The following is a 27,845-nucleotide window of genomic DNA, read 5'->3' on the forward strand; positions in this document are numbered from 1 at the left end:
TGTTGTAAATATAAGCAATGTGCTTAATATTAGGAACGTTGAGAAATAAATATAGTAGGCCTAGCCTATAGAAAGCCGATGGGATCCTCGTCTGTTTATTAGCAGCCATCACTTTGCTTTCTCCCGCAATTGCATAGCCTATAGAAATGTTGCGCAACATGAGCTCATGGGCTCTCATGAAGTGTTTGATTAGATTTTCAAAATACATTTGCATTGATGTCAGAGTGATTAGAGGAACAATAGAGTGCTGAGTACCAGGCAGTTAGCAAGTTTGATAGGCTACTAATGACCATCAGCAGCATCAGAGCTTGTGGAATTTGACTGCCTTCATGACTCGTGACCGCCGGTGTGGCGATAATAGGGTCACCGCAACAGCCCTAGGCGTAAGTAAAGGCCCTGTTGTGATGAAGAGAACTTGTTGATTGGTCTATTCTGTCATCCTCAACACAGAGCACCACCTCAAAGGGATGATTTTCATTTATATCATAGCGAGAGCATTAAAGCAAATAAAGCAAGGCAGACATGACTTCTATGATATCAGTTAGTACTATAATTGGTTTTCAAAGATCAAAATAAAATGTTAATCTAACCCTTTAAAAATAAATGAATATAGGACAAATGGTTTATAATACTGGCACATGCAAATGTACTGTACGGGTTATCTATCATCACAAGCCCGTGAATCATAGAAACAAACATATGTAAACCATATTTCTTTATTAAAGATTAAGAAACTCCAAGCAGCATATTCATAAATAAAATAAGAGTCTCCCTTAGATGTACTTTTACAGACTATATGGTATGATAGCTTTCTATAATATTTTCTTTAATATTGTGGTGTGGCCATTGATACAGTAACCGGGGGGGGGGGTATACAGTAAGGCAGTGAAACACACTAAACCCTTACAGTACAGTAACGTGGGACTTCCTTTTCACCACTGTTAGCTGATCAGAGCCACAGGTTGTATGCAGAACACAGTGTAAAATGAGATCACTTTGGTTCACATTAGTAAGTACATGTTCTTGTACAAAATATACAGGCTTTACAACCTCGCCAATTTTGTTCGAGAAGCATGAGCGGAGAACGGGTGATGCGAAACATGATTCTCTCACTTTGAGGTATGGTAGTTCTGTTTATTCTCATGACATCACTTAATTATCGTTCTTTGCTTTCCCTCAATGGCTCTGCAGGGAAATTGGTTACATTTTCCAAGAGGTACGGACAATCCAGTAAATGAAAACCTTTTTAACAGTATGAGTATAGATCACCTATCAGTACTCCTGGTACACGTTGTATTGTGCATATAGGATGTGACGAACGACAACACAATATAACCACTGAGATTGACATTCACTATCTCACTTCCTAGCAATGAGTTTTCCAGAATGACAGGCTAAAGGAAATAAACAGAAACAAAAAGTATACTGCAGGACATAATTGCATTTTAATTGCACTTATGAAAGTCTTGGTAAAGTTTTGCAGTTCATCTTCAGTTGGAAATGTGACATAAACTGCTGCTCTGCAATGTGCCCAGGTTAATTGATGGGAAAATTCTGTTTGTTTTATGAACAGAGCTCCATCAGAATTTAGACATTAGGATATGCCACCTGAACTGCTATTACCAACACTAATAGTTCATGATTTTGATATCACTCTTTTATCTTCCATCTTCCTTGGTGATAATTGCTCTATTACAAATTATAAATATGAGATATTATATATCTACTTTTCTCCCTCTGCAGTTCAAAAGACTCCACTGCTCTGAAAGGAGAACCTGTATACAGCTTTTCAACAATAAATCCTTAAGTACGAAATGAATACATCTATTTTTTCCTAAAATGAGCCTTTTTTTTGTTAAATGTAAAAATAAAAGTTTTGTTTTAAACATCCCTCCCACTCAATCAAGGAAACATGTAGCATACACTGGAAGGGGCATGATTCAATCATGATTTATGTCAGATTCCTTTTGAACATTCCCTTAGCGTGGCTGATGTTATGCTGTACACGGCACTAGTACCACTAGGACTGCCTTTCTTTGCTGTTGGGGGCTGACTGAGACTGTATCTTCCTCTGTCTTTGACAACATAGGGCTGAAATTGAACTTAATGAGGTACCATCCATTTCATAAATCTGTAGAACTCATGAGAAACAATGATTACTTCAGTTTCAGCCTTAAACAATGATTCACCAAGACTTTAAGTTAGAAAAAGAAGGGAAAAAAACTTGAAAAATGTATATGTCTTACAAACAAAATGATTCCATCTATTTGGAATATTCTTATCTGATACTGAAGTATAAGGTTGTTAAAGAGGTGCATAACAGTTGGAGTTCAACATTATGTCCTATGGTGAATGGTAATCTAAGAATGAACTGTGGAGAGACATTTTTCGGCACTTAGAAAACAATCACAATGAATTTGCGTCATTATTCATATAGAACAAAATTTACAAAGCCATTCAAACAGTCATTTTTTTTACTTTTTTTTTCATCTTATTTAGTTTTTTTATAACTCAACTTGAAAAATTGAGAATATTCAAAATACACTTTAACTTCACTTCGTTCTCTCGGTATTTACAAATATATACAAAAAAAATTTGCTTTTCCTTTGATGTCGGTTGTTCAACAGGTAATAAAAATCTCTTATTTCTCTTGTTTGCACACTTTCCCAATTTTTGTATTTATTTATTTTCCCCCCCACAAATAATACCCCACAAAAATCAGGTGAGGGGTAGGAGATGTGACGTTGAGGCACCATCAGATGGATGTACTGTGGGTGGGCTCAATGGCTTCTGGGATGGGTCCTCCGGGAACTCCCTGGTATGACATTGGCATGGGTGTCTTGGCGGGACTCAGTCGGAACAGACCCCCGTTGGGAGCTCTGTGTTTGCACTGAATGGAGGGGATGGTGGAGCTGCTGGGGGGGTGGTGGGGGAGTGTGCTGCCAGGGCCCTGAGCTAGTGTCCGACCCAGGCCCACCCCATGGCCCTCCCCCGGGAGATAGGTGCTCACAGACAGGCCCCTGCCCGGGTAGTCCCGCACAGACTCCAGCTGCCGGCTGGGCTGCATGCTGTCGATGTCCAGCGCAGAGATCTCGATAGACGGGCCAGGGATCTGCTTGTGTGCCATGTCCTCGTCCATAAGACTGTTCATACGCCGATGCACCTGTTCCAGATTCACCTCCTTGTCCTAGAGGGTGAAAGAGAGAGGGGGAGGAAGGGACACAGAGGCTGAGATGGGCTGTTCTCCATGGGATTCTCAGGCTTTTCACCAGCTCCATGCATTTAGGTTCCCTCTCCTCTTCCTTAGCTTTTTTGAGGTGGTTTGTTTCCCAAGCCTCTGAGTGTTTCACTCAACATGCTGATTGAGTAATGTCTGTTTTAAGTGCCCAATTGGAATTGAGGTGACTCAATTACAGGTGTATAGAATGTGCACCTTGAAATCAAACTTGGCCAGTGGACATAGACAGTTTGATGCTTAGTAAGAGGTGTCAAATCTTTGACAGACGACACCAATGCTGGAGCCAAGCTACATCCTAACCTCTACTGACTGATCTGGGGCACCATGTAAACTTAGGCTTCATTGCTGATGCTACAGTATATTGAAGTAAAGTTGAGATAATGTATTGGTGTCCTGTTTAGATGGCCACATATGGGCTTTTACAGTGTACGTTCTACCTCTCAATAGTACTGAGCGATTAGTGCTTTTTGAGGTTGGTTCAATTTCGATTTTGTTATTAAAAAATTATCACCCGTCTTTGGTTTTTAAAAATGAATAAAAATTGTTACAGTGCTTTGCGAAAGTATTCGGCCCCCTTGAACTTTGCGACCTTTTGCCACATTTCAGGCTTCAAACATAAAGATATAAAACTGTATTTTTTTGTGAAGAATCAACAACAAGTGGGACACAATCATGAAGTGGAACGACATTTATTGGATATTTCAAACTTTTTAACAAATCAAAAACTGAAAAATTGGGCGTGCAAAATTATTCAGCCCCCTTAAGTTAATACTTTGTAGCGCCACCTTTTGCTGCGATTACAGCTGTAAGTCGCTTGGGTTATGTCTCTATCAGTTTTGCACATCGAGAGACTGAAATTGTTTCCCATTCCTCCTTGCAAAACAGCTCGAGCTCAGTGAGGTTGGATGGAGAGCATTTGTGAACAGCAGTTTTCAGTTCTTTCCACAGATTCTCGATTGGATTCAGGTCTGGACTTTGACTTGGCCATTCTAACACCTGGATATGTTTATTTTTGAACCATTCCATTGTAGATTTTGCTTTATGTTTTGGATCATTGTCTTGTTGGAAGACAAATCTCCGTCCCAGTCTCAGGTCTTTTGCAGACTCCATCAGGTTTTCTTCCAGAATGGTCCTGTATTTGGCTCCATCCATCTTCCCATCAATTTTAACCATCTTCCCTGTCCCTGCTGAAGAAAAGCAGGCCCAAACCATGATGCTGCCACTACCATGTTTGAAAGTGGGGATGGTGTGTTCAGCTGTGTTTCTTTTACGCCAAACATAACGTTTTGCATTGTTGCCAAAAAGTTAAATTTTGGTTTCATCTGACCAGAGCACCTTCTTCCACATGTTTGGTGTGTCTCCCAGGTGGCTTGTGGCAAACTTTAAACAACACATTTTATGGATATCTTTAAGAAATGGCTTTCTTCTTGCCACTCTTCCATAAAGGCCAGATTTGTGCAATATACGACTGATTGTTGTCCTATGGACAGAGTCTCCCACCTCAGCTGTAGATCTCTGCAGTTCATCCAGAGTGATCATGGGCCTCTTGGCTGCATCTCTGATCAGTCTTCTCCTTGTATGAGCTGAAAGTTTAGAGGGACGGCCAGGTCTTGGTAGATTTGCAGTGGTCTGATACTCCTTCCATTTCAATATTATCGCTTGCACAGTGCTCCTTGGGATGTTTAAAGCTTGGGAAATCTTTTTGTATCCAAATCCGGCTTTAAACTTCTTCACAACAGTATCTCGGACCTGCCTGGTGTGTTCCTTGTTCTTCATGATGCTCTCTGCGCTTTTAACGGACCTCTGAGACTATCCCAGTGCAGGTGCATTCATACGGAGACTTGATTACACACAGGTGGATTGTATTTATCATCATTAGTCATTTAGGTCAACATTGGATCATTCAGAGATCCTCACTGAACTTCTGGAGAGAGTTTGCTGCACTGAAAGTAAAGGGGCTGAATCATTTTGCACGCCCAATTTTTCAGTTTTTGATTTGTTAAAAAAGTTTGAAATATCCAATAAATGTCGTTCCACTTCATGATTGTGTCCCACTTGTTGTTGATTCTTCACAAAAAAATACAGTTTTATATCTTTATGTTTGAAGCCTGAAATGTGGCAAAAGGTCGCAAAGTTCAAGGGGGCCGAATACTTTCGCAAGGCACTGTATATATTAAACACCCTATGCATTATGTGGGTAATGTGCCCATTACAACCATAATTTATTCACATTACTTTAATAAAATATTTGTTTTATTTGATGACTGTATTTCATTCCAAGTCATCATCTAATCTCTATAGAGCTGCTGCCTGTCTGACAAAATCACTATTTTAGTAGTTCTGCAAAGTAAATATGGCATACTTTTATGACTTCTGAATACCAACTATCACTCACTTAGATCTTGTATTTTCAGGTAGAGATACCTTGCAAAGCAACTGCTCTCCATCCCTCTCGCACCTTCTCTATTCTCTCCATCAAAGAGGTCTCTGTGTCTGCTCCACACAGACCGGACAAGTAAACGGGTGCGCAATGTATTATGGTCATTGTAGTTAATTACCAGGTGTTCTGCGCTAAACTACGAAGAATATTGGCCTATTGGAAACTACAACTCCCTACTACATCGCACAGTTCGAGCTTGATCTGATTTATCTCTACAGAAACTGAGCAGAAAAAAAATTAAATGGAATTCAAATAATTAAACTGACTTCGGCCAATTAGTTATTTAAAAAAACGAAAAATAACCAACATTTTGGTTGATCGCTCAGCACTACCGCTCAATCAATGACTTACTGATGTTGGCCAGGTGAATCGATCTGATATCAGATGAATATATTTAATACATCTGAGCTGCTGAGGCTGCCAGATGTATGTGTCTTTGGATGACTGTAGTTATGCATACGTGTTATAAGCTAATTGACACTTCAGGTCCTTGGCTGACAAAAAAATGCTACATTGGGACATTGAAAGGTAGAGGACAAAGCATACTTCAGGGTAGCAGGTATCACTAGCCAATCAGGAGACGTGTCCTAGCACTTGGAGGCTACACTAGACTATTGCAAAAGGCTACTTTGGAGGCAGGCATAACTTGGCTCCAGTCATGGTCTGACTCAACGATGATATTAGTAAAAAAAAAAATGAATATGGAGACAAAATCCAAGTTGATCCTTATGTGCAGTACATATACAACACAACAAACTGCAAAGGTTAAGATTCTATATGTGGAGCACAAATCCCAACCAATGAAAATAAGACATGTTTTGGAATGGAAGACATAATCAGAAATGTGTTTCTACGAAGACCGATGATGATTTGCTATTTTATGCTAGGTACAGAAAGACCTTGAAATCAACGGACTCCTCTCGTAATGGCACACTGTGTGTGTTAGTCATTTGACCATCAGAAGCCATGACCTTTCAATGGGATCAGTGTCACATCAAATTTACTCTTCCTCTTGTCAATATCAACTGCTTGTCATAAGCACATTATGCCATCATAACACAACACAGAGGAGGTCCTAAATGCTAAGCCATTTAGTCAATCTTGATCGACCAATGTATTTTTTTTTTTTTACATTTCTTTTTATTGAACCTTTATTTAACTAGGCAAGTCAATTAAGAACAAATTCTTATTCACAATGACGGCCTTCATCAATGTCAAGTTACAGACAAACAACTGTGTTTCCTCAGTGCTTCCCATATCAGCTCGAGCCTTCCGGAATGTGCAAATGTAATCTTGATTCCATATGTTCTGAAGACTTTATCAACAGAGACATTGATTGTGGGAATGAATTGACGACGGTATCAACTGTGTATCATAAAAAAAAAAACTCTTAAAGCGAATGAAAACATCTCAGCCAAGGCTTTTGTTTTAGCAGACTGGAGCCGCATTAAAATATGTTTATAATCTTGTCGCATTGGCAGCACGCCGAAACAAATAAACCGCCAAAAAATCAAACCACTGCACCAGTGTTTTAATAAGAGTGCGTTGATTTATATTGAGAGGAAATAACAACATGCTCTGCAGAGTGAAAGCTTTCGTAATGCAAAAACAATTCGTACAACAATCAAACTAGAAAACCACTCTATCCACCCATGGTGGCCTGACACTTGATCGAAGGATTTATCTAGGACTCGAGTAAGCTGTTTTCAAAATGGCCTCCGCATGCATAAGACCATGAGGATTATGCATACGTCCTGTATCGTGGCTCATCCCTGTACCACGTTCTACACACCACCTTCGTCAGACTTGACGAACCCACTTAGAGTTATGTACTGTGTATAACATGTGTTATAACAATGTCGGTAAAAGGCATAATCAATACCTTCACAAAGCATCATAGTGAGGTAGTTCATAGAAAATGCCGCTGAATTAACTTCCTCTTATTCCCCCCCCCGTACAATGTTTCTACGTGAGGGTGAGAGACAAGCCCTTGGTCATGCACGCATCCATCCACCGCAAAAGCAACTAACCCAAAAATGGGGAAGAAACAGAACAACAAACAGAGAATAGAAGATTGCCAGAGATGAGATGGTGTTGTGGAGTTTTAGATCAAGATGCCCCCCCCCCCCCCCCCCATGCCCAATCGGAGAGATCAGAGTGCCTCTTTAATGCAGCAGCACAAATCAGATCTTAGGAGCTCTATTCTGACCTGTGTCAATAGCTTCTGCTTCATCCCAGTCTCTTTCTCTCTCTGTCCAAATGTCCTTCCTCCCTTCCGGTGAAGCAGTGGTAATGTCATTATATGTCAATGGACCAGAAACCCTTGCCAGTCTGTAATCCTTAGTAACCTGCACGAGATCATAGAACAGTCAAGAATAAAAACGTATGGATGTCCACATTGACATATAATTGCAATAAGACGTCACACAGGGGATTACTAGGGATTATGGACTGGGTTGGACAGATGTAGTGGCTCTTATTGCTGTGCAAACATCCTGTTTCTGCTCACACTTTAGTTTACGGATCCATGTCAAGCCTTAACCTGTCTCATGTCACATGCAAGGGGAGAGTAACTCTCTCATGTGAGAGGCCTCGTCAGACATGTTCACGCCATCGCAGTAACTTGAGTGGATTAAACTAATACGAAAGGCTTAACGTGAACTGGCAATGAGGTATAAAGGTGTAATCGGTGTCAATCAGTTTAGCAGGCACTTAGCAGGGGAAAGTCTTACGAGAATCAATTAAAATGGTTCTCTGTGGTAGGCAGTGTAAATGTGTTCACAATTCAGGGTAAGGAACTGTTTTGGTAATCAATGGGTTTTTCAGGAACACTAATGTCACGGGGAACTTAAAACAAACTCGATACTGACGTTTTCTCAGAAATGTCATATTTCATATTTGGCTGATTCACATTGACATGAATCAAATAGATACATGGATCTACTCTGAAATAAGACATTTAAAAAGGTGTTCAAATCTCCCTTTGAAAGTGTAATCCTCTGGGAGGAGTTTTTCAAAAGTTATATATCTCGATTTCACCTATCGGATAGGATTAAATGCATAGAATTTGAATTAACTGAATGGGTATAACCATTCAAGTCAGTGATTTGTCTGTTCTATTCATTCTACTTCTATGCATTTAATCTGGATATAGTTAGTTAATATCCCTACAGAGGATTTTGCTGAATTGAAAATGGCAAAACTTTGTCTGAGTAAAAAAGGTTTTGACAATAATTCAATACAAAGTATGTGACTGGAAAATTTGCATGGGACTGATGCTCATCACTGCCTGAAATCAGTTGTTCGGACATATTAATAAGAGACTTCTGAAAAATGCAGGAATAGTTTATCTAAAAAAAAAACATATTGGTTGGGCAGTTTGTTATCCTAAAGGCAGCTTAAAGGTTTATGATTAACATACACCGATGATGTGATTAACATACACCGATGATGTGATTAACATACACCGATGATGTGATTAACATACAGCGATGATCAAATTCGAAGAGTTTCCAAAAAATATCAATAATCAAGATGGAAATATATTAGTAAGAAAATGATAAGGGGGATTCGTCTTTATCTGTGAGCTGTGTGAGGTACGTATGCCATACAAAAACAGATGGATTTGGTTTCAGAGAAGAGGGGGGTTGGATTAGAGGGACCAAATTTGATTTCAATCAGAGCACAATCTATAACTGCGTGTACTGGAGCTCAACTAAATCGGGACTGTGGTCTGCGGCTGGATCCTTAAAGTAGAGTGTGGCAGTGTCCTCCCCCTGCTGCCCTGTCCTCCGGGCTCTGTGCTCGGTCACCTCTTTGGGCTGCTCTTGCCCGCAGCGGTTGCTGTTCCACCACATCTCCAGGCCGGCAACCAGGCAGGCCAGCAGCAGTCCGGCGGCCAGGACACAGAAGACACCGGCAAAGCTGTGCAGCTTCAGGGACCTCCCGTCGGGCGTGGCGTTGGAGTGGCTGTTGAGGTCACAGCGGCCCGTACGCGGCCACCACTTCTGCTTCAGGATGTCCAGGTCTCCTTTTTCCTGCAGCTCCAGGATCCTGCAAGGAGGGGAAATATCTGGGTGTAAGAGACATATGCTTCCTCTGCTTTGCTCAAAACAGGCTGTTGTATTAAGTTAAGGCTGTCACGCAAAGAATTGAGACTAAGGACTAGGACCCGAGTTGCACATCTACTACTCATATGCCATCATGGCACTAAAGGAAGAATGAAAAATAGACCTGCTTTTATCTTCTGTAGATGACTGCATTAATTTGTGACAATTCCCACAGCACAGCATTTTAAGTGTGATTTGTTTGAATTGTGCCTGCTCAATGAATTAAACCCGACAGTAAACTTCATTAAATGTCAGCTTTACTATTCCTTCATTGCCACAAACTAAATCCAAAGTAAAACAGAGGGAAGAACTGCTTAATTAAAAGAAAAATAGCCGTGGCAAAGAGGAAAAGACCATTATCAGAGAACCGCTCCTGTGGGCAAACACTACCGCCACTGCAATTTCTGAGATTAAAAGGAGCCCATGGCGAATTTGTACGGTTATGGATAGACGAGGGTGCGGAGAGAGGGAAGGAGAGAGGGAAATGGATTATGATGATGGGAAGGGGGACGGTGGCAAGTAAGAGGAATCCGTCTCTGTAGAGGAGATGACATTCTGGTTCAGCCTGTTATTACCCCCTGAGCAGCCTCCCAGCTGTCCTCGAAGCACATCACACCCCCACCACCCCCACTCTGTTAGCCCTGAATTTCCCAGACGGATATTCATCCAGGCCATCATGAGCGTAGATAGAGAGACAGTGTTCAGTTCAGTGTCGTAGGGATAGGCATTATTGAGGCTCTTCCACGGAGGGACCTCATCCCTTAAGCTCTGACCCAGCTCTTCACTTGCCGTGGCCCTGCGTACTGAGTGTGCACTCTGAAGGGCACTGACGTAGCACACCTCGGAAGAGAGGAGAGGATTTAAGTGTTCCACCGCATTGGTGACTTATCGAAGGTGTGGGCGTGTGGCCTCCAAGAGCCCCAGATCAAACCTGATCAAGCTGGTTGAAACTGGTTCTGCTTTGTAGAAGGATCACTGTTCCTATCCTAAGACCTGTGTTTTAGTCACTAGAACGGTAGTTCATTCTGGTTGTGGAGTTGGGATGGCACTCATTGCTGTTTATTTTCACTGCGTTGAAGAGAGTTAGATTTCTTATCTAAAAGATAGTGTGACAAAACATTTTGGGTTGTTTTCATGGATGTTTTGGAGCTTTTATAACTGAGAATAATCAAAACAAGATGTTTTGGATGTTTGATTAAGACAGTGATTTTGGGATTCATTTTGGGTAAATCCTTGGCAAATATTATTACACAGTCCTAATTGGTCAAATCACGTTGTATTTGTCACATGCTTCGTAAACAAGAGGTGTAGACTAACAGTGAAATGTTTACTTATGGGTGCTTCCCAACAATATAGAGAGAAAAGAAAGAAAAAAAACACTATAATAGAAAAATAATAATAATAACACAAGGAATAAATACACAATGAGTAAAGAAAACTTGGCTATATACACGAGGTACCACTAGCAAGTCGATGTGCGGGGGTACGAGGTAATTGAGGTAGACATGTACATATAGGTAGGGATAAAGTGACTAGGCAACAGGATAGATAATAAACAGGAGCCGCAACATATGTGATGAGTCAAAAAGGGTGAATGCACAGTCTGGGTAGCTATTGGTTAACTATTTAACTATTTACAGTAGCAGTCTTAATGGCTTGTGGGTAGAAGCTGTTCAGGGTCCTGTTGGTCCCAGACTTGGTTCATCGGTACCACTTGCCGTGTCATTGGAGTATTTGACCATTTTTAGGGCCTTCCTCTGACACTGCCTGGTGTTGAGGTCCTGGATGACAGGGAGCTTAGACCAATGGTATACTGGGACTTACGCACTACCCTCTGTAGCGCTGTGTGGTCGGATGCAAAGCAGGTTGCCATAACAAGCGGTGATGCAGCCATTCCAGATGTTCTCAAAGGTGCAGCTGTAGAACTTTTTGAGGATCTGAGGGCCTGTGCCAAATCTTTTCATCCTCCTGAGGGGGAAGCTGTGTTGTCGTGCCTTCTTCGCGACTGTGTTGGTGTGTGTTGTGGGCCATGATCATTTCATAGAGATGTGGACAAGGAGGAACTTGAAGCTCTCTACCCGCTCCACCACAGCCCTGTCGATGTGGATGGGGGCGTACGCATGGAGGGCACAATGATGTTGAACACTGAGCTATAGTCAATGAACAGCATTCTCACATAAGAATTCCTCTTGTCCAGGTGGGCGAGGGAAGTGTGGAGTGCAATAGAGATGGCGGCATCTCTGTATCTGTTGGAGCGGTATGTGATTTGGAGTGGGTCCAGGGTGTCTGGAATGATGGTGTTGATGTGAGCCAGGACCAGCCTTTCAAAGCATTTCATGGCTACAGATGTGAGTGCTACATGGCACTAGTCATTTAGACAGGTTATCTTGGTGTTCTTGGGCCCAAGGTCTATGGTGGGTTGCTTGAAACATGTAGGTATTACTGACGGGGTCAGGGAGAGTTTGAAAATGTCAGTGAAGGCACTTGCTAGCTGGTCAGCGCATGCTCTGAGTACGCATCCTGGTAGTGTCCCGCTCCTTTAAAGCGGCAGCTCTAGCCTTTAGCTCAGTGCATATGTTGCCTGTAATCTATGGCTTCTGGTTGGGATCTGTATGGACAGTCACTGTAGGGCCAATGTCGTCGATGCACTTATTGATGATGCCGGTGACTGATGTAGTAAGCTCCTCAATGTTATCGGATGAATCCCCGGAACATATTCCAGTCTGTGCAAGCTAAACAGTCCTGTAGCTTACATGTGATTATGGACAGATTTACCCAATCAGCGTCCTGCAACTAATGACCAAAGACTTTCAAACGTTGTGAAAAGTTGACGTCAATGCCCAAGTATAGTATTTAGTTATTCAACTATCCATTGCGAGCCTTTTTTCATGGAAGTAATTAGCAGAATCATGCTGAATGATTATTCTTTAATCCAAACCAACGCTTGTTATGAATTCATAATAGGTTAATTTCATAAGCCAACTCAGCTGGAACATGCAACATATTTATTGATTGCAACCTGTGCTGATATAGTAAAACAAATATCATTTTTGGATTGAACCTTTATTTAAGCAGGCTAGTCAATTAGAACATATTCTTATTTACAATGATGGCCTTGGCAAGAGACAAAAGGCCTCCTGTGGGAGCGGGGGCTGGGATAAAAAAAACAATGTAAGACAAGACGGACAACACAGATAGAAGAAACTGGCAACAGCACAAATAAACAGTGGATGTGTGTGCGGCATGCAGGCATGTGTGTGTGTGTGTGTGTGTGTGTGTGTGTGTGTGTGTGTGAAGTAACACAACATGCTTCCTTACATAAGGCAACACGAACTAGTGAATACTAGGAAGAACTACATGTCTCAACAAACTGTTAACCAATTTGTCCTTTGAACTCCTCCAGGGACACCAGGTCCTGGAGTTTTAGGTTGGCTTGGAGGGAATTCCAAGACCAAGGGAATGAGTCATGGAAAGTCCTTTCGATGCTCTGTTCTAGCTTTTGGGACTCTTAGCATAAAACAGGATTGAGATCTGAGCTTATATGTGTTTTCATTTCGTGCTAGAAGAGACGATAGATAAGATGTCAGTTTTCCTAAAATGACCTTAGAAATAAGAATATATCAGTGTTTGAGCCTGCCTGTTGCTAGTGGTGTAAATCCAACAGAAGTGTAAAGATCACAATGTTGAGTTAGATGTCTCTGATTGGTGACAAAACGAAGAGCTGCATGATACACAGACTCAAGAGCCTTCAAACACATGTTGCAGTGATCCCCTACTCTGCAATTCAAATACAACAAGTAGCTCCTCAAGGGCGGTTTAGTGATAAGTAGTCCAAACTAAAAGCATTATACAAACCCATTCTGACTGTTCTAAAATACAGTGCATTCGGAAAGTATTCAGACCCCTTACATTTTTCCACATTATGTTACCTTACAGCCTTATTCTCATTCATCTACACACAATATCCCATAAAGACAAAGTGAAAACAGGTTTTTAGACATTTTTTTACATTTATTAAAATACAACAAACTGAAATTGAGCTCAGGTGCATCCTATTTGCATTGATCATCCTTGATGTTTCTACAACATCATTGGAGTCTACCTGTAGTAAATTAAATTTATTGGACATGATTTTTTATAAAGGAACGCCCCTATCTATATAAGGTCCCACAGTTGACAGTGCATATCAGAGCACAGACCAAGCCATGATGTCAGAGGAATTGTCTGCCGAGCTCTGTGACAGGATTGTGTCGAGGCATAGATTTGGGGAAGGGTACCAAAAAATATCTGCAGCATTGAAGGTCCCCAAGAACACAGTGACCTCCATCATTCTTAAATGGAAGACGTTTGGAACCACCAAAATTCTTCCTAGAGCTGGCCGCCCGGCCAAACTGAGCAATCGGGGAAGAAGGGCCTTAGTCAAGCAGGTGACCAAGAACCCAATGGTCACTCTGACAGAGCTCCAGAGTTCCTCTGTGGAGATGGGATAACCTTCCAGAAGGACAACCATCTCTGCAGCACTCCACCAATCAGGCCATTATAGTAGTGGCCAGACGGAAGCCACTCCTCAGTAAAAGGCACAGGATAGCCCGCTTGGAGTTTTCCAAAAGGCACCTAAACGACTCTCAGACCATGAGAAACAAGATTCTCTGGTCTGATGAAACCAAGATTGAACCCAAGATTAGCCCAAATGCCAAGTGTCACGTCTGGAGGAAACCTGGCACAATCCCTACGGTGAAGCATGGTGGTGGCAGCATCATGCTGTGGGGATGTTTTTCAGCGGCAGGGACTAGGAGACTAGTCAGAATCGAGGGAAAGATGAACGGAGCAAAGAACAGAGAGATCCTTGATGAAAACCTGCTCCAGAGCGCTCAGGAGCTCAGACTGGGGCGAAGGTTTACCTTCCAACAGGGCAACAACAATAAGAACACAGCCAAGACTATGCAGGAGTAGCTTCGGGACAATTCTCTGAATGTCCTTGAGTGGTCCAGCCAGAGCCCAGATTTGAACCCGATTGAAAATCTCTAGAGAGACCTGAAAAAGCTGACTGAGCTCAGTCATCCAAGCTGACTGAGATTGAGAGGATCTGCAGAGAAGAATGGGAGAAACTCCCCAAATACAAGTGTGCCAAGCTTGTAGCGTCATACCAGAGAAGACTCAAGGCTGTAATCTCTGCCAAATCAATTTTAGAATAACGCTGTAACGTAACAAAATGTGGAAAAAGTGAATGGGTCTGAATACTTTCCAGATGCATAATGATAATATATAATTGAAAGGGGAAATGTAAATATACTGAACAAAAATATAAACACAACATGTAAAGTGTTGTTCCCATGTTTCATGAGCTGAAATAAAAGATCCCAGAAATGTTCCATATGGACAAAAAGTTTATTTCTCAAAAAATTTGTTCACATCCCTGTTAGTGAGCATTTCTCATTTGACAAGATAATCCATAGATTAGGGCCTAATGAATTTATTTAAATTGACTGATTTCCTTCTATGAACTGTAACAGTAAAATCTTTGAAATTGTTGCATGTTGCGTTTATGTTTTGGTTCAGTGTACATGTGTATATATAACATACAGACAAGGGCATTTACAATCATGCATTAAGCCTCTGTGAATGAGTCTTTAAACTACGGTAACTCCTGACCTTTATAAAGAGCATTTTCACTTATGTTTTTACTACCAAGTGACTTTATAAAAACACTATGTTAGTGGGCCTTGCATTTCCCTCGTCAAATTGCTCCTAAAATGGCTGATTATAACCACTGAATGACCTCTCTGCCAATTACGGCGCTCAATTCCCTCAGGCACCGTCAACCATCAGTGATTATGTTTATGGCTTTTATGAAGCAGAGAAAGTCATTAGGAATCAAAGGATGTGTGCGTTAAACCATATGCACTTAGACTTAGGATATTTCCTCAAGGTGATGGAAGGAAGAGATGGGTGGGATGAAAGGAGAGGGAGAAGGAAGGAGAATTACAGACTGTATAGAACTGTTGATAAAATGATGGTATACCTATAATGCATAAATATTGTAATGAAACGAGGGAGTAGCACGGGGTTCCCGAGGCGAGACTCGAACTTGCAACCCTAGGGTCGCAAAGCCGGACAAGTCACAGCTGCTCCACTGAAGGTTCCCTTTGGGGAGAGTTAATTGTGCTTCTCAACGCCAGGTTCATTACAATATACACTGAGTATACAAAACGTTAAGAACACCATCTCTTTCCATGGCATAGACTGACCAGGTGAATCCAGGTGAAAGCTATGAACCCTTATTGATGTCACTTGTTGAATCGACTTCAACAGGGTAGATGAAGGGGAGGAGACAGGTTAAAGAAGGATTTTTTAAGCATCGAGACATGGATCATGTATTTGTACCATTCAGAGGGTGAATAGGCAAGACAAAAAATGTAAGGACCTTTGAACGGTGTACGGGGTATGGGTTTATGTCAAAAACTATAACGCGGCTGGGTTTTTCATGCTCAACAGTTCCCCGCTTGTATAACGAATGGTCCACCACCCAAAGGACATCCAGCCACCTTGACACAACTGTGGGAAGCATTGGAGTCAACACGGGCCAGCATCCCTGTCGAACGCTTTCGACACCTTGTAGAGTCCATGCCCAGACGAATTGAGGCTGTTCTGACGGCTAAATGGAGGGGGTGTTTGAGAGGGGGGTGCAACTCAATGTTTTGAATGTTGGTCATGTTTGGTATACTCAGCGTAGATGGTGTATGATGAGGAGAGATGTTGGTGGCATTGCTCACTTCTGGGAGAAGAGGTCTCTGTATGGACTCCCATGCTGCATGGCGATGCCGTAGCCTTTGCTGCTCATGCTGTTTCCTGTGACAGTGATGGTGCAGTCATCGTCCGTCAGTGCGGCGTACTCCACCACAGCCATGTCCCATAGAAAGGCATACGGGCCCTTCTTTGCCTGCAGAGGAATGACAGTCATGACCCAGTTAATGATCCAGATGCTAGACATTCTGCCTATATGCAATCATTGTTTTCCATGGTAGAACCTAAAGGATAATAGAAGGCCTACAGGTGGGAATTGCTGTGACTATACTGTAGTATCCCAACTCCAAGAAAGTGTTGTACTCCAATGAACATGTGGAAAACATACATACTTCAATACATTTCCTGTAAAGGTGTCTTTTCTAGTTTGAGTCTCATTGTAGACTGGGCTATTTGCTCATTTGATAGAAAAACCTTTTAGCTCAGAGGGCTCTATTTTTGGCTTTCGCCAAGTGTCAAATGTTAGTTAGTTTGCAATGTCATCATGTACAGTAAAAACTGGTGCATTCGCATTTTCCACCCCTTACACCACGTTCAACAATTTACCTGTCTAACATCAGATCGCTTGCGCTGTGGGGGGGGGGGGGGGGGGGGGGGGCTGAACTTCCTGATTTAGCCTCGGTTTCAATTTTCCTAATCAGGAAATGCGACTGAGAACGAGATTTGGGTTTTGGAGGCGTGCTTTGTTGTGGGTGTCTCTTGTGTGTGTGATCTAATGTGGGAAGCACTTGTACTTTCACTCTCCCAAAACAGTACACAGTTACAGTCGCTCAACCTTCTAGTTAACTTGAAACAGTGTAACCAGGTCTTCTGTTTGGAAGTATTTAATTTTTTATTTAACCAAGCAAGTCATTTAAGAACAAATTCTTATTTACAATGATGGCCTAGGAACAATGGGTTAACTGCCTTGTTCAGCAGCTGAATGTCAGATTTTTACCTTTTCAACTTGGGGATTTGATCTAGCAACCTTTCGGTTACTGGACCAATGCTCTAACCGCTAGGCTACCTGCCGCCCCAAGTAGCCTAGACTAGCTAGCAAGCTAGCCATCAATTAGCTTCAGCCGGGCGATGTGTGACCGTGGCAAAATTAGTTTGACTTTGGATACTCTGTGGGACTAGTTAGGGACCATCAATAAATTACACAATGTGTTGCACACCTTTTAGTTGTCTCATTAAATGCTTTAAATATGTGTATATGAATTTCTAAAATGTATAGTTGGTTTGAGGTTTTTAATTCATTGAAATACGGAGCTATTGAAAAATATTGTCCCATCTACAGTGCAGTCTGAAACTATTCAGACCCCCTTCAGACCCCTTGACTTTCTACACATTTTGTTACAGCCTCATTCTAAAATGTATTCAATAAAAAAATCCTCAGCAATCTGCACACAATACCCCATGATGACAAAGCCAAAACAGGTTTTTAGAAAATCAAAGTATTCAGACCCTTTGCTATGAGACTCAAAATTGAGCTCAGATGCACCATTGATCATCCTTGAGATGTTTCTACAACTTGATTGGAGTCCACCTGGGGACCCCCCCCCGTACCGTTACCCCCTGCATATAGTCTCGCCATTGTTATTTTACTGCTGCTCTTTAATTACTTGTTACTTTTTTATTTATTATTCTTGTCCATCTTCTTTTTAAACTGCATTGTTGGTTAGGGGCTCGTAAGTAAGCATTTCACTGTAAGGTGAAATTTGATTTGATTTGAAAACATTTCTGCCGCATTGAAGGTCCCTAAGAACACAGTGAACTCCATTATTCTTAAATGGAGTTAGTTTGGAACCATCAACATTCTTCATAGAGTGCCAAGCATCACATCTGGAGGAAACCTAGCACCATCCCATGGTGGTGGCAGCATCATGCTGCGGGGGTGTTTTTCAGCGGCAGGGACTAGGAGACTAGTCAGAATCGAGGCAAATATGTACGGAGAAAAGTACAGAGAGATCCTTGATGAAAACCTGCTTCTGAGCGCAGGATCTCAGACTGGGGGCGAAGGTTCACCTTCAACCAGGACAACGACCCTAAGCACACAGCCAAGACAACGCAAGAGTGGCTTCGGGACAAGTCTCTGAATGTCCTTGAATGGACCAGTCAGAGCCCGGACTTGACCCTGATCGAACATCTCTGGAGAGACCTGAAAATAGCTGTACAGCAACGCTCTCCTTCCAACCTGACAGAGCTTGAGAGGATCTGCAGAGAAGAATGGGAGAAACTCCCCAAATACAAGTGTGCCAGGTTATAGCAGCGTACACAAGAAGACTCAAGGCTGTAATTACTGCCATTGGGGGTTTCAACAAAGTACTAAGTAAAGGTTTTTGAATACTTATGTAAATGTGATATTTCGGATATTTTTATTTTTTATAAATGAGAAAACATTTCTAAAAACCTGTTTTTGCTTTGTCATTAGGGGGTATTGTGTGTAGATTGATGAGGGGGGGGGGGAACAATTGAATACATTTTTGAATAAGGTTGTAACCTAGCAAATGTGGAAAAAGTTGAGGCGTCTGAATACTTTGCAAAGGTAATTTACTGATGGTCCCTAATTGGCCCCATAGGAATATCGAATGTCAAACCAAATTGACCATGGACATTACGATCGTGTCTCGTGCAGCTGCGCTCCGAATTGATAATTACTTGGGTGCTGCCAGTCACGGGCATGTGGGCAGGTTTGAAATAAACACAACCCAAGAAAAACTGCTACAGTACATTCTGTGACATTAATTTTTTTCCGGTCAGCTTTAAATGACGCTCAGCTTCTAAAGGCTTCATAAAGCCTTCATAATGCCTTCATAAGCACCACATAAACGTGTTACAAATCATCTAACCACATGTCATGCTCTATAAAGGGTTCATAAATGTGGAATAGCTGTTACATAACCAACCATTTCAAATGTGACATAACCCACTATGTAAAATATGACCTAAGCACCGCTTAATAAAGGCTTTATAAATCATATTAAGTTGAGGCTTCACAAAGCATTTATAACCTTGTCATGTATCTTGGTAGAGCATTGCAACACCAGAATAGTGGGTTAGATTACCAGGACCACCCATATGTAAAAATGTATGCATGCATGACTAAGTCGCTTTAAATAAATGGACCTGATTGGATCTGATCTCAATTTTCCCAAACATGTTGTTCTGCAGGATGACACACACTCTAAAGTGCAGTCTTGCACAGCAAACAACATTGGTAGGGCGCTTTAAAATCAGTATGTATTTTTTGCCTAATTCAGTTTTGTTCCCATATTCCGTTTTCTCGGTTTTGTTTTTCCAGGTTTTGGATTTCCCCCATTTTGTTCTCGTTTTACCCCATTTTTTAATAGACAAACCTATTTGGATTTTCTGTGTTCACGATAATGCTTATACCACGTCTGGGGATTTATTTTTTGTGTCATTACCTTTATTTCAGTGTGAATGCAAATCAAATGCCCACGTGTGGTGACACTCGACAGCGAAAAAACAAGCAAGTTAAACTTGATTTATTGTAATTTAAATTGTTCTGTAGTAGTTATATAAGTGTTGAGTTAGATTACATAGCTACCTCAATCATTATTTTAAATGATTTTTGTGACTTTACAGCAATTGCTAGCTAGCTAACAGATCTGCTAACTTTATTTGTTGTTACTTTTAAGGTTGGAGCCAACATGCAGTACCTCCAGCAAGCAGATGAGGCAATAACCATTTGTCAGCCAGCTCAGGGGACAAGCGACACCATTCACAGCCCTGTGTAATGTTCAATGTAATTGCATTGCTAGACTTATTGAAACGTAATGTATTTGCATTGTTTTAAAACATGTATACATAAAAGAAAATGCATGGTTTAAACTTGATTTTAATGTTTATATATTTGAGCTGTTAGTCATACTTCCTTTAGAGTTAATACATTTGTGTTTACATCATTAAGCCTTTATCTATGTCTTATGAATGACCAAAGGTGTTTTGACTTTATAGTAAGTACAGGATCATTTGATATAAGGCATTTATGAATGTGTTAGGAATGACCAAAGGTGTCTGACTTTATGGTAAGTACAGGGTCATTAGATATAAGGCATTTAAGAATGTGTTACGAATGACTAAAGGTGTCTGACTTTGTAGTAAGTACAGTGTCACGCGATATAGTCTTTATGGATGTGTTATGACCGAAGGTGTCTCATTTCAAAGTATTACAGGACACAATATAAAGTGTCAATAAATATGTTATACATGTTCTGCTGATTTATGAAGGTTCTCACGATACGCAGGTTACTACTGTAGGGTGTGAGAGGTATCTAGATGGATTGATGGAACTGCAAAGCTTGCGTTTGCATGTGTGTGTCAGAGCCGAGATGATATGGAGTAGTCCAACAGTCCCTGAGACTACCGCACCAGGTAGTCCTCTTCAGTTCCCATGCTGGAGACCAGGGCTTGATTACAACCTATTACAATGATGCCAACATTTTGTGACTGATCTTTCAGCGGGAGAGAGGGTGAATGTGTAACCCTCGGTATGGCTTGGTATATTGTTGTCAAAGACCTAACTGGGCCCAGCAACCCACGGTATGGCTTGTTATATTGTTGTGTCAAAGACCTGACTAGGTCCAGCCCCCCACGGTATGGCTTGTTATATTGTTGTCAAAGACCTAACTGGGCCCAGCCCCCCACGGTATGGCTTGTTATATTGTTGTGTCAAAGACCTGACTGGGCCCAGCAACCCACGGTATGGCTTGTTATATTGTTGTGTCAAATACCTGACTAGGTCCTGCCCCCCACGGTATGGCTTGTTATATTGTTGTCAAAGACCTAACTGGGCCCAGCAACCCACGGTATGGCTTGGTATATTGTTGTGTCAAAGACCTGACTAGGTCCAGCACAACACGGTATGGCTTGTTATATTGTTGTGTCAAAGACCTGACTAGGTCCAGCCCCCCACGTTATGGTTTGGTATATTGTTGTCAAAGACCTAACTAGGTCCAGCCCTGCATGGTATGGCTTGTTATATTGTTGTGTCAAAGACCTGACTGGGTCCAGCACCCCACTGTATGGCTTGTTATATTGTTGTGTCAAAGACCTGACTGGGTCCAGCACCCCACGGTATGGCTTGTTATATTGTTGTCAAAGACCTAACTAGGTCCAGCCCTGCATGGTATGGCTTGTTATATTGTTGTGTCAAAGACCTGACTGGGTCCAGCACCCCACTGTATGGCTTGCTATATTGTTGTGTCAAAGACCTGACTGGGTCCAGCACCCCATGGTATGGCTTGTTATTTTGTTGTGTCAAAGACCTGACTGGGTCCAGCACCCCACTGTATGGCTTGTTATTTTGTTGTGTCAAAGACCTGACTGGGTCCAGCACCCCACTGTATGGCTTGTTATATTGTTGTCAAAGACCTAACTAGGTCCAGCCCCCCATGGTATGGCTTGTTATATTGTTGTCAAAGACCTAACTAGGTCCAGCCCCCCACGGTATGGCTTGTTATATTGTTGTCAAAGACCTAACTAGGTCCAGCCCCCCACGGTATGGCTTGTTATATTGTTGTCAAATACCTAACTAGGTCCAGCCCCCCATGGTATGGCTTGTTATATTGTTGTCAAAGACCTAACTAGGTCCAGCCCCCCACGGTATGGCTTGTTATATTGTTGTCAAAGACCTGACTAGGTCCAGCCCCCCACGGTATGGCTTGTTATATTGTTGTCAAAGACCTAACTAGGTCCAGCCCCCCACGGTATGGCTTGTTATATTGTTGTCAAAGACCTAACTAGGTCCAGCCCCCCACGGTATGGCTTGTTATATTGTTGTCAAAGACCTAACTAGGTCCAGCCCCCCATGGTATGGCTTGTTATATTGTTGTCAAAGACCTAACTAGGTCCAGCCCCCCACGGTATGGCTTGTTATATTGTTGTCAAAGACCTGACTAGGTCCAGCCCCGCATGGTATGGCTTGTTATATTGTTGTCAAAGACCTGCCTGGGCCCAGCCCCCCACGATATGGCTTGTTATATTGTTGTCAAAGACCTGACTAGGTCCAGCCCCCCACGGTATGGCTTGTTATATTGTTGTGTCAAAGACCTGACTGGGTCCAGCACCCCACGGTATGGCTTGTTATATTGTTGTCAAAGACCTGACTAGGTCCAGCCCCCCATGGTATGGCTTGTTATATTGTTGTCAAAGACCTGACTAGGTCCAGCCCCACACGGTATGGCTTGTTATATTGTTGGGTCAAAGACCTGACTGGGTCCAGCACCCCACGGTATGGCTTGTATAATACATGTTCCTGACTCATATCAATGCCACATAGGCTGTTTTCAAAATAAGAAGTTTCTTATTACGTTCAGTTGCTCTTTAAGACTGACCAAAATCTAGGCATAGTGGTAACACAAATGGTCATGGCATGGGTTTTGCCAGAGGAGGCACACATGCATACACATATACATCACCCATGTGTTCTTAAAATACCACGAGCAGCAAAACAGTCAACAGACTGTTTCCCTTTGGTCTGAAAAGTTTAGACTCATTATGTGTGATGCCCACTGCATGAAAGGGATCAGTGACTGTAGGACATTTCCCCTTTCTCTTTATACTGGATATTTTTCCAGCTCCTGTGAAAAGTTTGGATGTGTGTCAAATCCTCCATAGTCTACATTGTCTTAGACCTAATATTATATGCCCACAGGGAGACATTATGGTGCCTGTAACTGTATTTAGACATAGGCTATTTAATTAAAACAAGTTGATGTTCCGTTTTATTATAATTGAATTATTCAATGTCTTTTTTTAGATCTTATCAATAGAGAATTGAATCTTGCTTATTGACAACCTTTTGGCATGTCCATGGCTCAGACATAATGTGGTTTACATTAGGCCTATACAGTGCCTTGCGAAAGTATTCGGCCCCCTTGAACTTTGCGACCTTTTGCCACATTTCAGGCTTCAAACATAAAGATATAAAACTGTATTTTTTTGTGAAGAATCAACAACAAGTGGGACACAATCATGAAGTGGAACAACATTTATTGGATATTTCAAACTTTTTTAACAAATCAAAAACTGAAAAATTGGCCGTGCAAAATTATTCAGACGCTTTACTTTCAGTGCAGCAAACTCTCTCCAGAAGTTCAGTGAGGATCTCTGAATGATCCAATGTTGACCTAAATGACTAATGATGATAAATACAATCCACCTGTGTGTAATCAAGTCTCCGTATAAATGCACCTGCACTGTGATAGTCTCAGAGGTCCGTTAAAAGCGCAGAGAGCATCATGAAGAACAAGGAACACACCAGGCAGGTCCGAGATACTGTTGTGAAGAAGTTTAAAGCCGGATTTGGATACAAAAAGATTTCCCAAGCTTTAAACATCCCAAGGAGCACTGTGCAAGCGATAATATTGAAATGGAAGGAGTATCAGACCACTGCAAATCTACCAAGACCTGGCCGTCCCTCTAAACCTTCAGCTCATACAAGGAGAAGACTGATCAGAGATGCAGCCAAGAGGCCCATGATCACTATGGATGAACTGCAGAGATCTATAGCTGAGGTGGGAGACTCTGTCCATAGGACAACAATCAGTTGTATATTGCACAAATCTGGCCTTTATGGAAGAGTGGCAAGAAGAAAGCCATTTCTTAAAGATATCCATTAAAGTTTGCCACAAGCCACCTGGGAGACACACCAAACATGTGGAAGAAGGTGCTCTGGTCAGATGAAACCAAAATTGAACTTTTTGGCAACAATGCAAAACGTTATGTTTGGCGTAAAAGCAACACAGCTGAACACACCATCCCCACTGTCAAACATGGTGGTGGCAGCATCATGGTTTGGGCCTGCTTTTCTTCAGCAGGGACAGGGAAGATGGTTAAAATTGATGGGAAGATGGATGGAGCCAAATACAGGACCATTCTGGAAGAAAACCTGATGGAGTCTGCAAAAGACCTGAGACTGGGACGGAGATTTGTTTTCCAACAAGACAATGATCCAAAACATAAAGCAAAATCTACAATGGAATGGTTCAAAAATAAACATATCCAGGTGTTAGAATGGCCAAGTCAAAGTCCAGACCTGAATCCAATCGAGAATCTGTGGAAAGAACTGAAAATTGCTGTTCACAAATGCTCTCCATCCAACCTCACTGAGCTCGAGCTGTTTTGCAAGGAGGAATGGGAAAAAATGTCAGTCTCTCGATGTGCAAAACTGATAGAGACATACCCCATGCGACTTACAGCTGTAATCGCAGCAAAAGGTGGCGCTACAAAGTATTAACTTAAGGGGGCTGAATAATTTTGCACGCCCAATTTAGGACAAACCGCAAACCAATAGAGCTGCCACCAGCGCTAAGATTTACCATTGTGCTAGCTTTTGTCAAAATAGAGCCCAGAGACAGAAGGTGCCTGATGTGTGTTTTGATGTTGTATCCAAGTAACTTCTACCTCTTATAGTTAACTAACACTAATACTGTCCTGCTAAAAGGCTAATTTTGCTGAGGTTGAGACAAAAAGCCTTTGTTTTGTAGGAGAAAGACTAAATGTGACATAAAGTTAATTAAAATGTGTACACAGTACAAATGTGAAGATCTATGATATGTCATTCTACTTCTCAGCATATGGGCAGGCAAAGTATTGTTCTTTCTTGGTAATTTATTACGGGCAGTACATGAGATTAACCAATATAATTGTGACAATGTCACAAAACAGCACTTGCAGTTTATTCAGACAGATAGTCAAAGATTATGTTGAATTTGCCTGTCTAATTTGTTTGAAATACTGTGGAACTACAGGCACAGTTTAAGGGAGAACAGTATGACTCCATACTGTGAAATGACAGTGAAATGACAATGGAAAGATTGATTTTTTTTTGTTGTTGCCAAATATGAAACCGTTGTCTGTTTTTGTTGAAATACACAGTAGCTAAGCAATTACTACTTAAAAGAGTTGCCAGCCTGTACTTAGGCATCCTCTCTTTATTGGCACGCACCTGTTTTGTCTTCGTCAACCTACCTTGCGGATGCCTTCTGAGGGACTGGACACAGAGTAGTCATGGCCGTTGTTCTTGCTGATGGTCCTCCACAGCTCTGCGTATGTGCTGTCCTGCTCCAGCGGGTTGGTGCCCTTGTTCTTGAAGTATTCATAGACGGCTGAGTCTCTCACAGTGCCGTAGGACACATCCATCTGCCTGGACAGGTCCTGGAATGTTCTGTAGAGACAGAGGGAAAAACACAGAGGAATGCATCAAGTCAAGTGTATAACAAGAACAGACACCGTATGTATAGTAAAGTACACTGTAAAATATACTTTGGGGCCTCACGAGTGGCGCAGCTGTCTAAGGCACTGGATTACAGTGCTTGAGGCGTTACTACAGACTCGAGTTCGATCCCGGGCTGTGACACAGCCACCTGCGACCGGGAGACCCATGAGGTGGCGCACAATTGGCCCAGCATTGTCCGGGTTAGGGGAGGGTTTGGGCGGCCGGGAAGTCATTGCCCCATCGCGCTCTAGTGACTCCTTTGGTGGGCCGGGCGCATGCACGCTGACACGATCGGCAGATGTATGTTGTTTCCTCCAACACATTTGTGCGGCTGGCTTCCAGGTTAAGCGAGCAATGTGTCAAGAAGCAGCACGACTTGGCAGGGCCGTGTTTCAGAGGACATTTGCCTCTCCCGAGTCCATACGGGAGTTGAAGCGATGGGAAAAGACTGTGACTACCAATTGCATATCATGAAATTGGGAGTACCTCCAAGTACTTTGTACATGGGTGTTCAACTTATAAAGATGAGTCACTCTAATCAAAATGTTACTAATATAATAGCACTACATGACCAAAAGTATGTGGACACCTGCTCGTTGAACATCTCATTCCAGAACCATGGGCATTAATATGGAGTTGGTAACAGCCTCCACTCTTCTGGGAAGGCTTTCCACTAGATGTTGGAACATTGCTGCAGGGACTTGCTTCCATTCAGCTACAAGAACATTAGTGAGGTTAGCACTTAGGCCTGGCAATTAGGCTTGGCTCGCTGTCGACGTTACCATTCATTCCAAAGGTGTTCAATGGGGTTGAGGTCAGGGTTCGTGCAAGCCAGTCAAGTTCTTCCACACCGATCTCGACAAACCATTTCTGTATAGACTTTGCTTTGTGCACAGCAGCATTGTCATGCTAAAAAACAAAAAGGCCTTCCCCCAAACTGTTGCCACAAAGTTGGAAGCACAGAATCGCCTAGAATGTAATTGTATGCTGTAATGTAAATATTTCCCTTACATTTAAATGTACACACAATATTTAGATCTAAAACATAGTACAGTGAAAAGGACAATACAATGTATATAAAATGGCTGTGTCTCTTCACATTCCCCTTTTTGAAGTAAGGGGTTCTTTTATCTGGCTTTTTTAAACTAGTTTTATTGCCAGCTTGAATTGCCTGGGGTGGCAGACAGTTCTATGTAGTCATGGCTCTATTTAATACTGTGTGTTTCCCAGCCTCTGTTCTGGACCTGGGGACTGTGAAGAGACATTTGGTTGCATGTCTTGTGTTGTACCGATGAGTGTCCAAACTGTGTGCCAACTGCTTGAACAGACAGTTCGGTACCTTCAACACATCAATACCTTGCACAAAGACCAATAGTGATGCAGTCAATCTCTCCTCAACTTAGAGCCGGGAGAAACTGACATGCATGTTACTGACACTTTCCTTCTATGTATTGTACATCTAACTGTGATATGTGCTACTTTGTTCTGGACCAACTGTAATTTACCTATGTCCTTCTTTACCGGACATGACCACACAGATAGGCAGTAGTCCAGGTGCGAGAACTAGGGCCTGTAGGTCCTGTCTGGTCGACTGAGATGTCAAGAAGGCAGAGCAACCATTGAGTCTATATGTTTTGACCATGAACACTTGCTATCTAGGGTTACACCCAGCAGTTTAGTCTCCTCAACTGGCTCAATAGTCACATTATTCAATAATAGATCTAAACAAGGTTTAGTGTTGAGTGAGTGCTTTGTCCCAAAGATTAGGTTTTAGTTTTAGATATTTAGCACCAGCCTATTGCTAGTTACCCATTCTAAAACTGACTGGAGCTCTATGTGAAGTGTCTCAGTTATTTATTTTACTGTTGCAGCCAACATGTATACTGTTGAGTTGTCAGCGTACATAGACACACAAGTTATTTATAAAAACAGAAAACAATCATGTCCATAGCCGGCTGCCCTGCGGTACACCACACTCAACTGAATTTGAATGAGTGTCCAGGTACCTCTCAATCCATAATAAGGCAGAGG

The 27,845-nt window shown here is 42.0% G+C and overlaps 1 protein-coding gene across 4 annotated transcripts in view; it reads right to left on the reverse strand.

The window, feature by feature from the left end:
* Positions 1–1,120: 1,120 nt before the first annotated feature.
* The window catches only part of LOC110499015 (glutamate receptor ionotropic, delta-1-like), a 428,806-nt gene continuing 402,081 nt past the window's right edge, over positions 1,121–27,845 (reverse strand). For 3 of the 4 annotated variants that reach the window (XM_036955857.2, XM_090212430.1, XM_090212431.1), the window contains 5 exons: positions 25,568–25,763; positions 16,561–16,727; positions 9,491–9,731; positions 7,888–8,026; positions 1,121–3,187 (listed from right to left, as the gene is read on the reverse strand). In XM_036955857.2, coding sequence (XP_036811752.1) covers positions 2,781–3,187; positions 7,888–8,026; positions 9,491–9,731; positions 16,561–16,727; positions 25,568–25,763 — 1,150 coding nt within the window. In that variant the 3' untranslated portion in view covers positions 1,121–2,780. The remainder of the gene's footprint in view (positions 3,188–7,887; positions 8,027–9,490; positions 9,732–16,560; positions 16,728–25,567; positions 25,764–27,845) is intronic. The other variant, XM_036955858.2, reaches the window with a different exon arrangement.

This window comes from Oncorhynchus mykiss, chromosome 20 (genome assembly GCF_057628025.1).
Source record: "Oncorhynchus mykiss isolate SJ-2025 chromosome 20, ASM5762802v1, whole genome shotgun sequence".
NCBI lineage: Eukaryota > Metazoa > Chordata > Actinopteri > Salmoniformes > Salmonidae > Oncorhynchus > Oncorhynchus mykiss.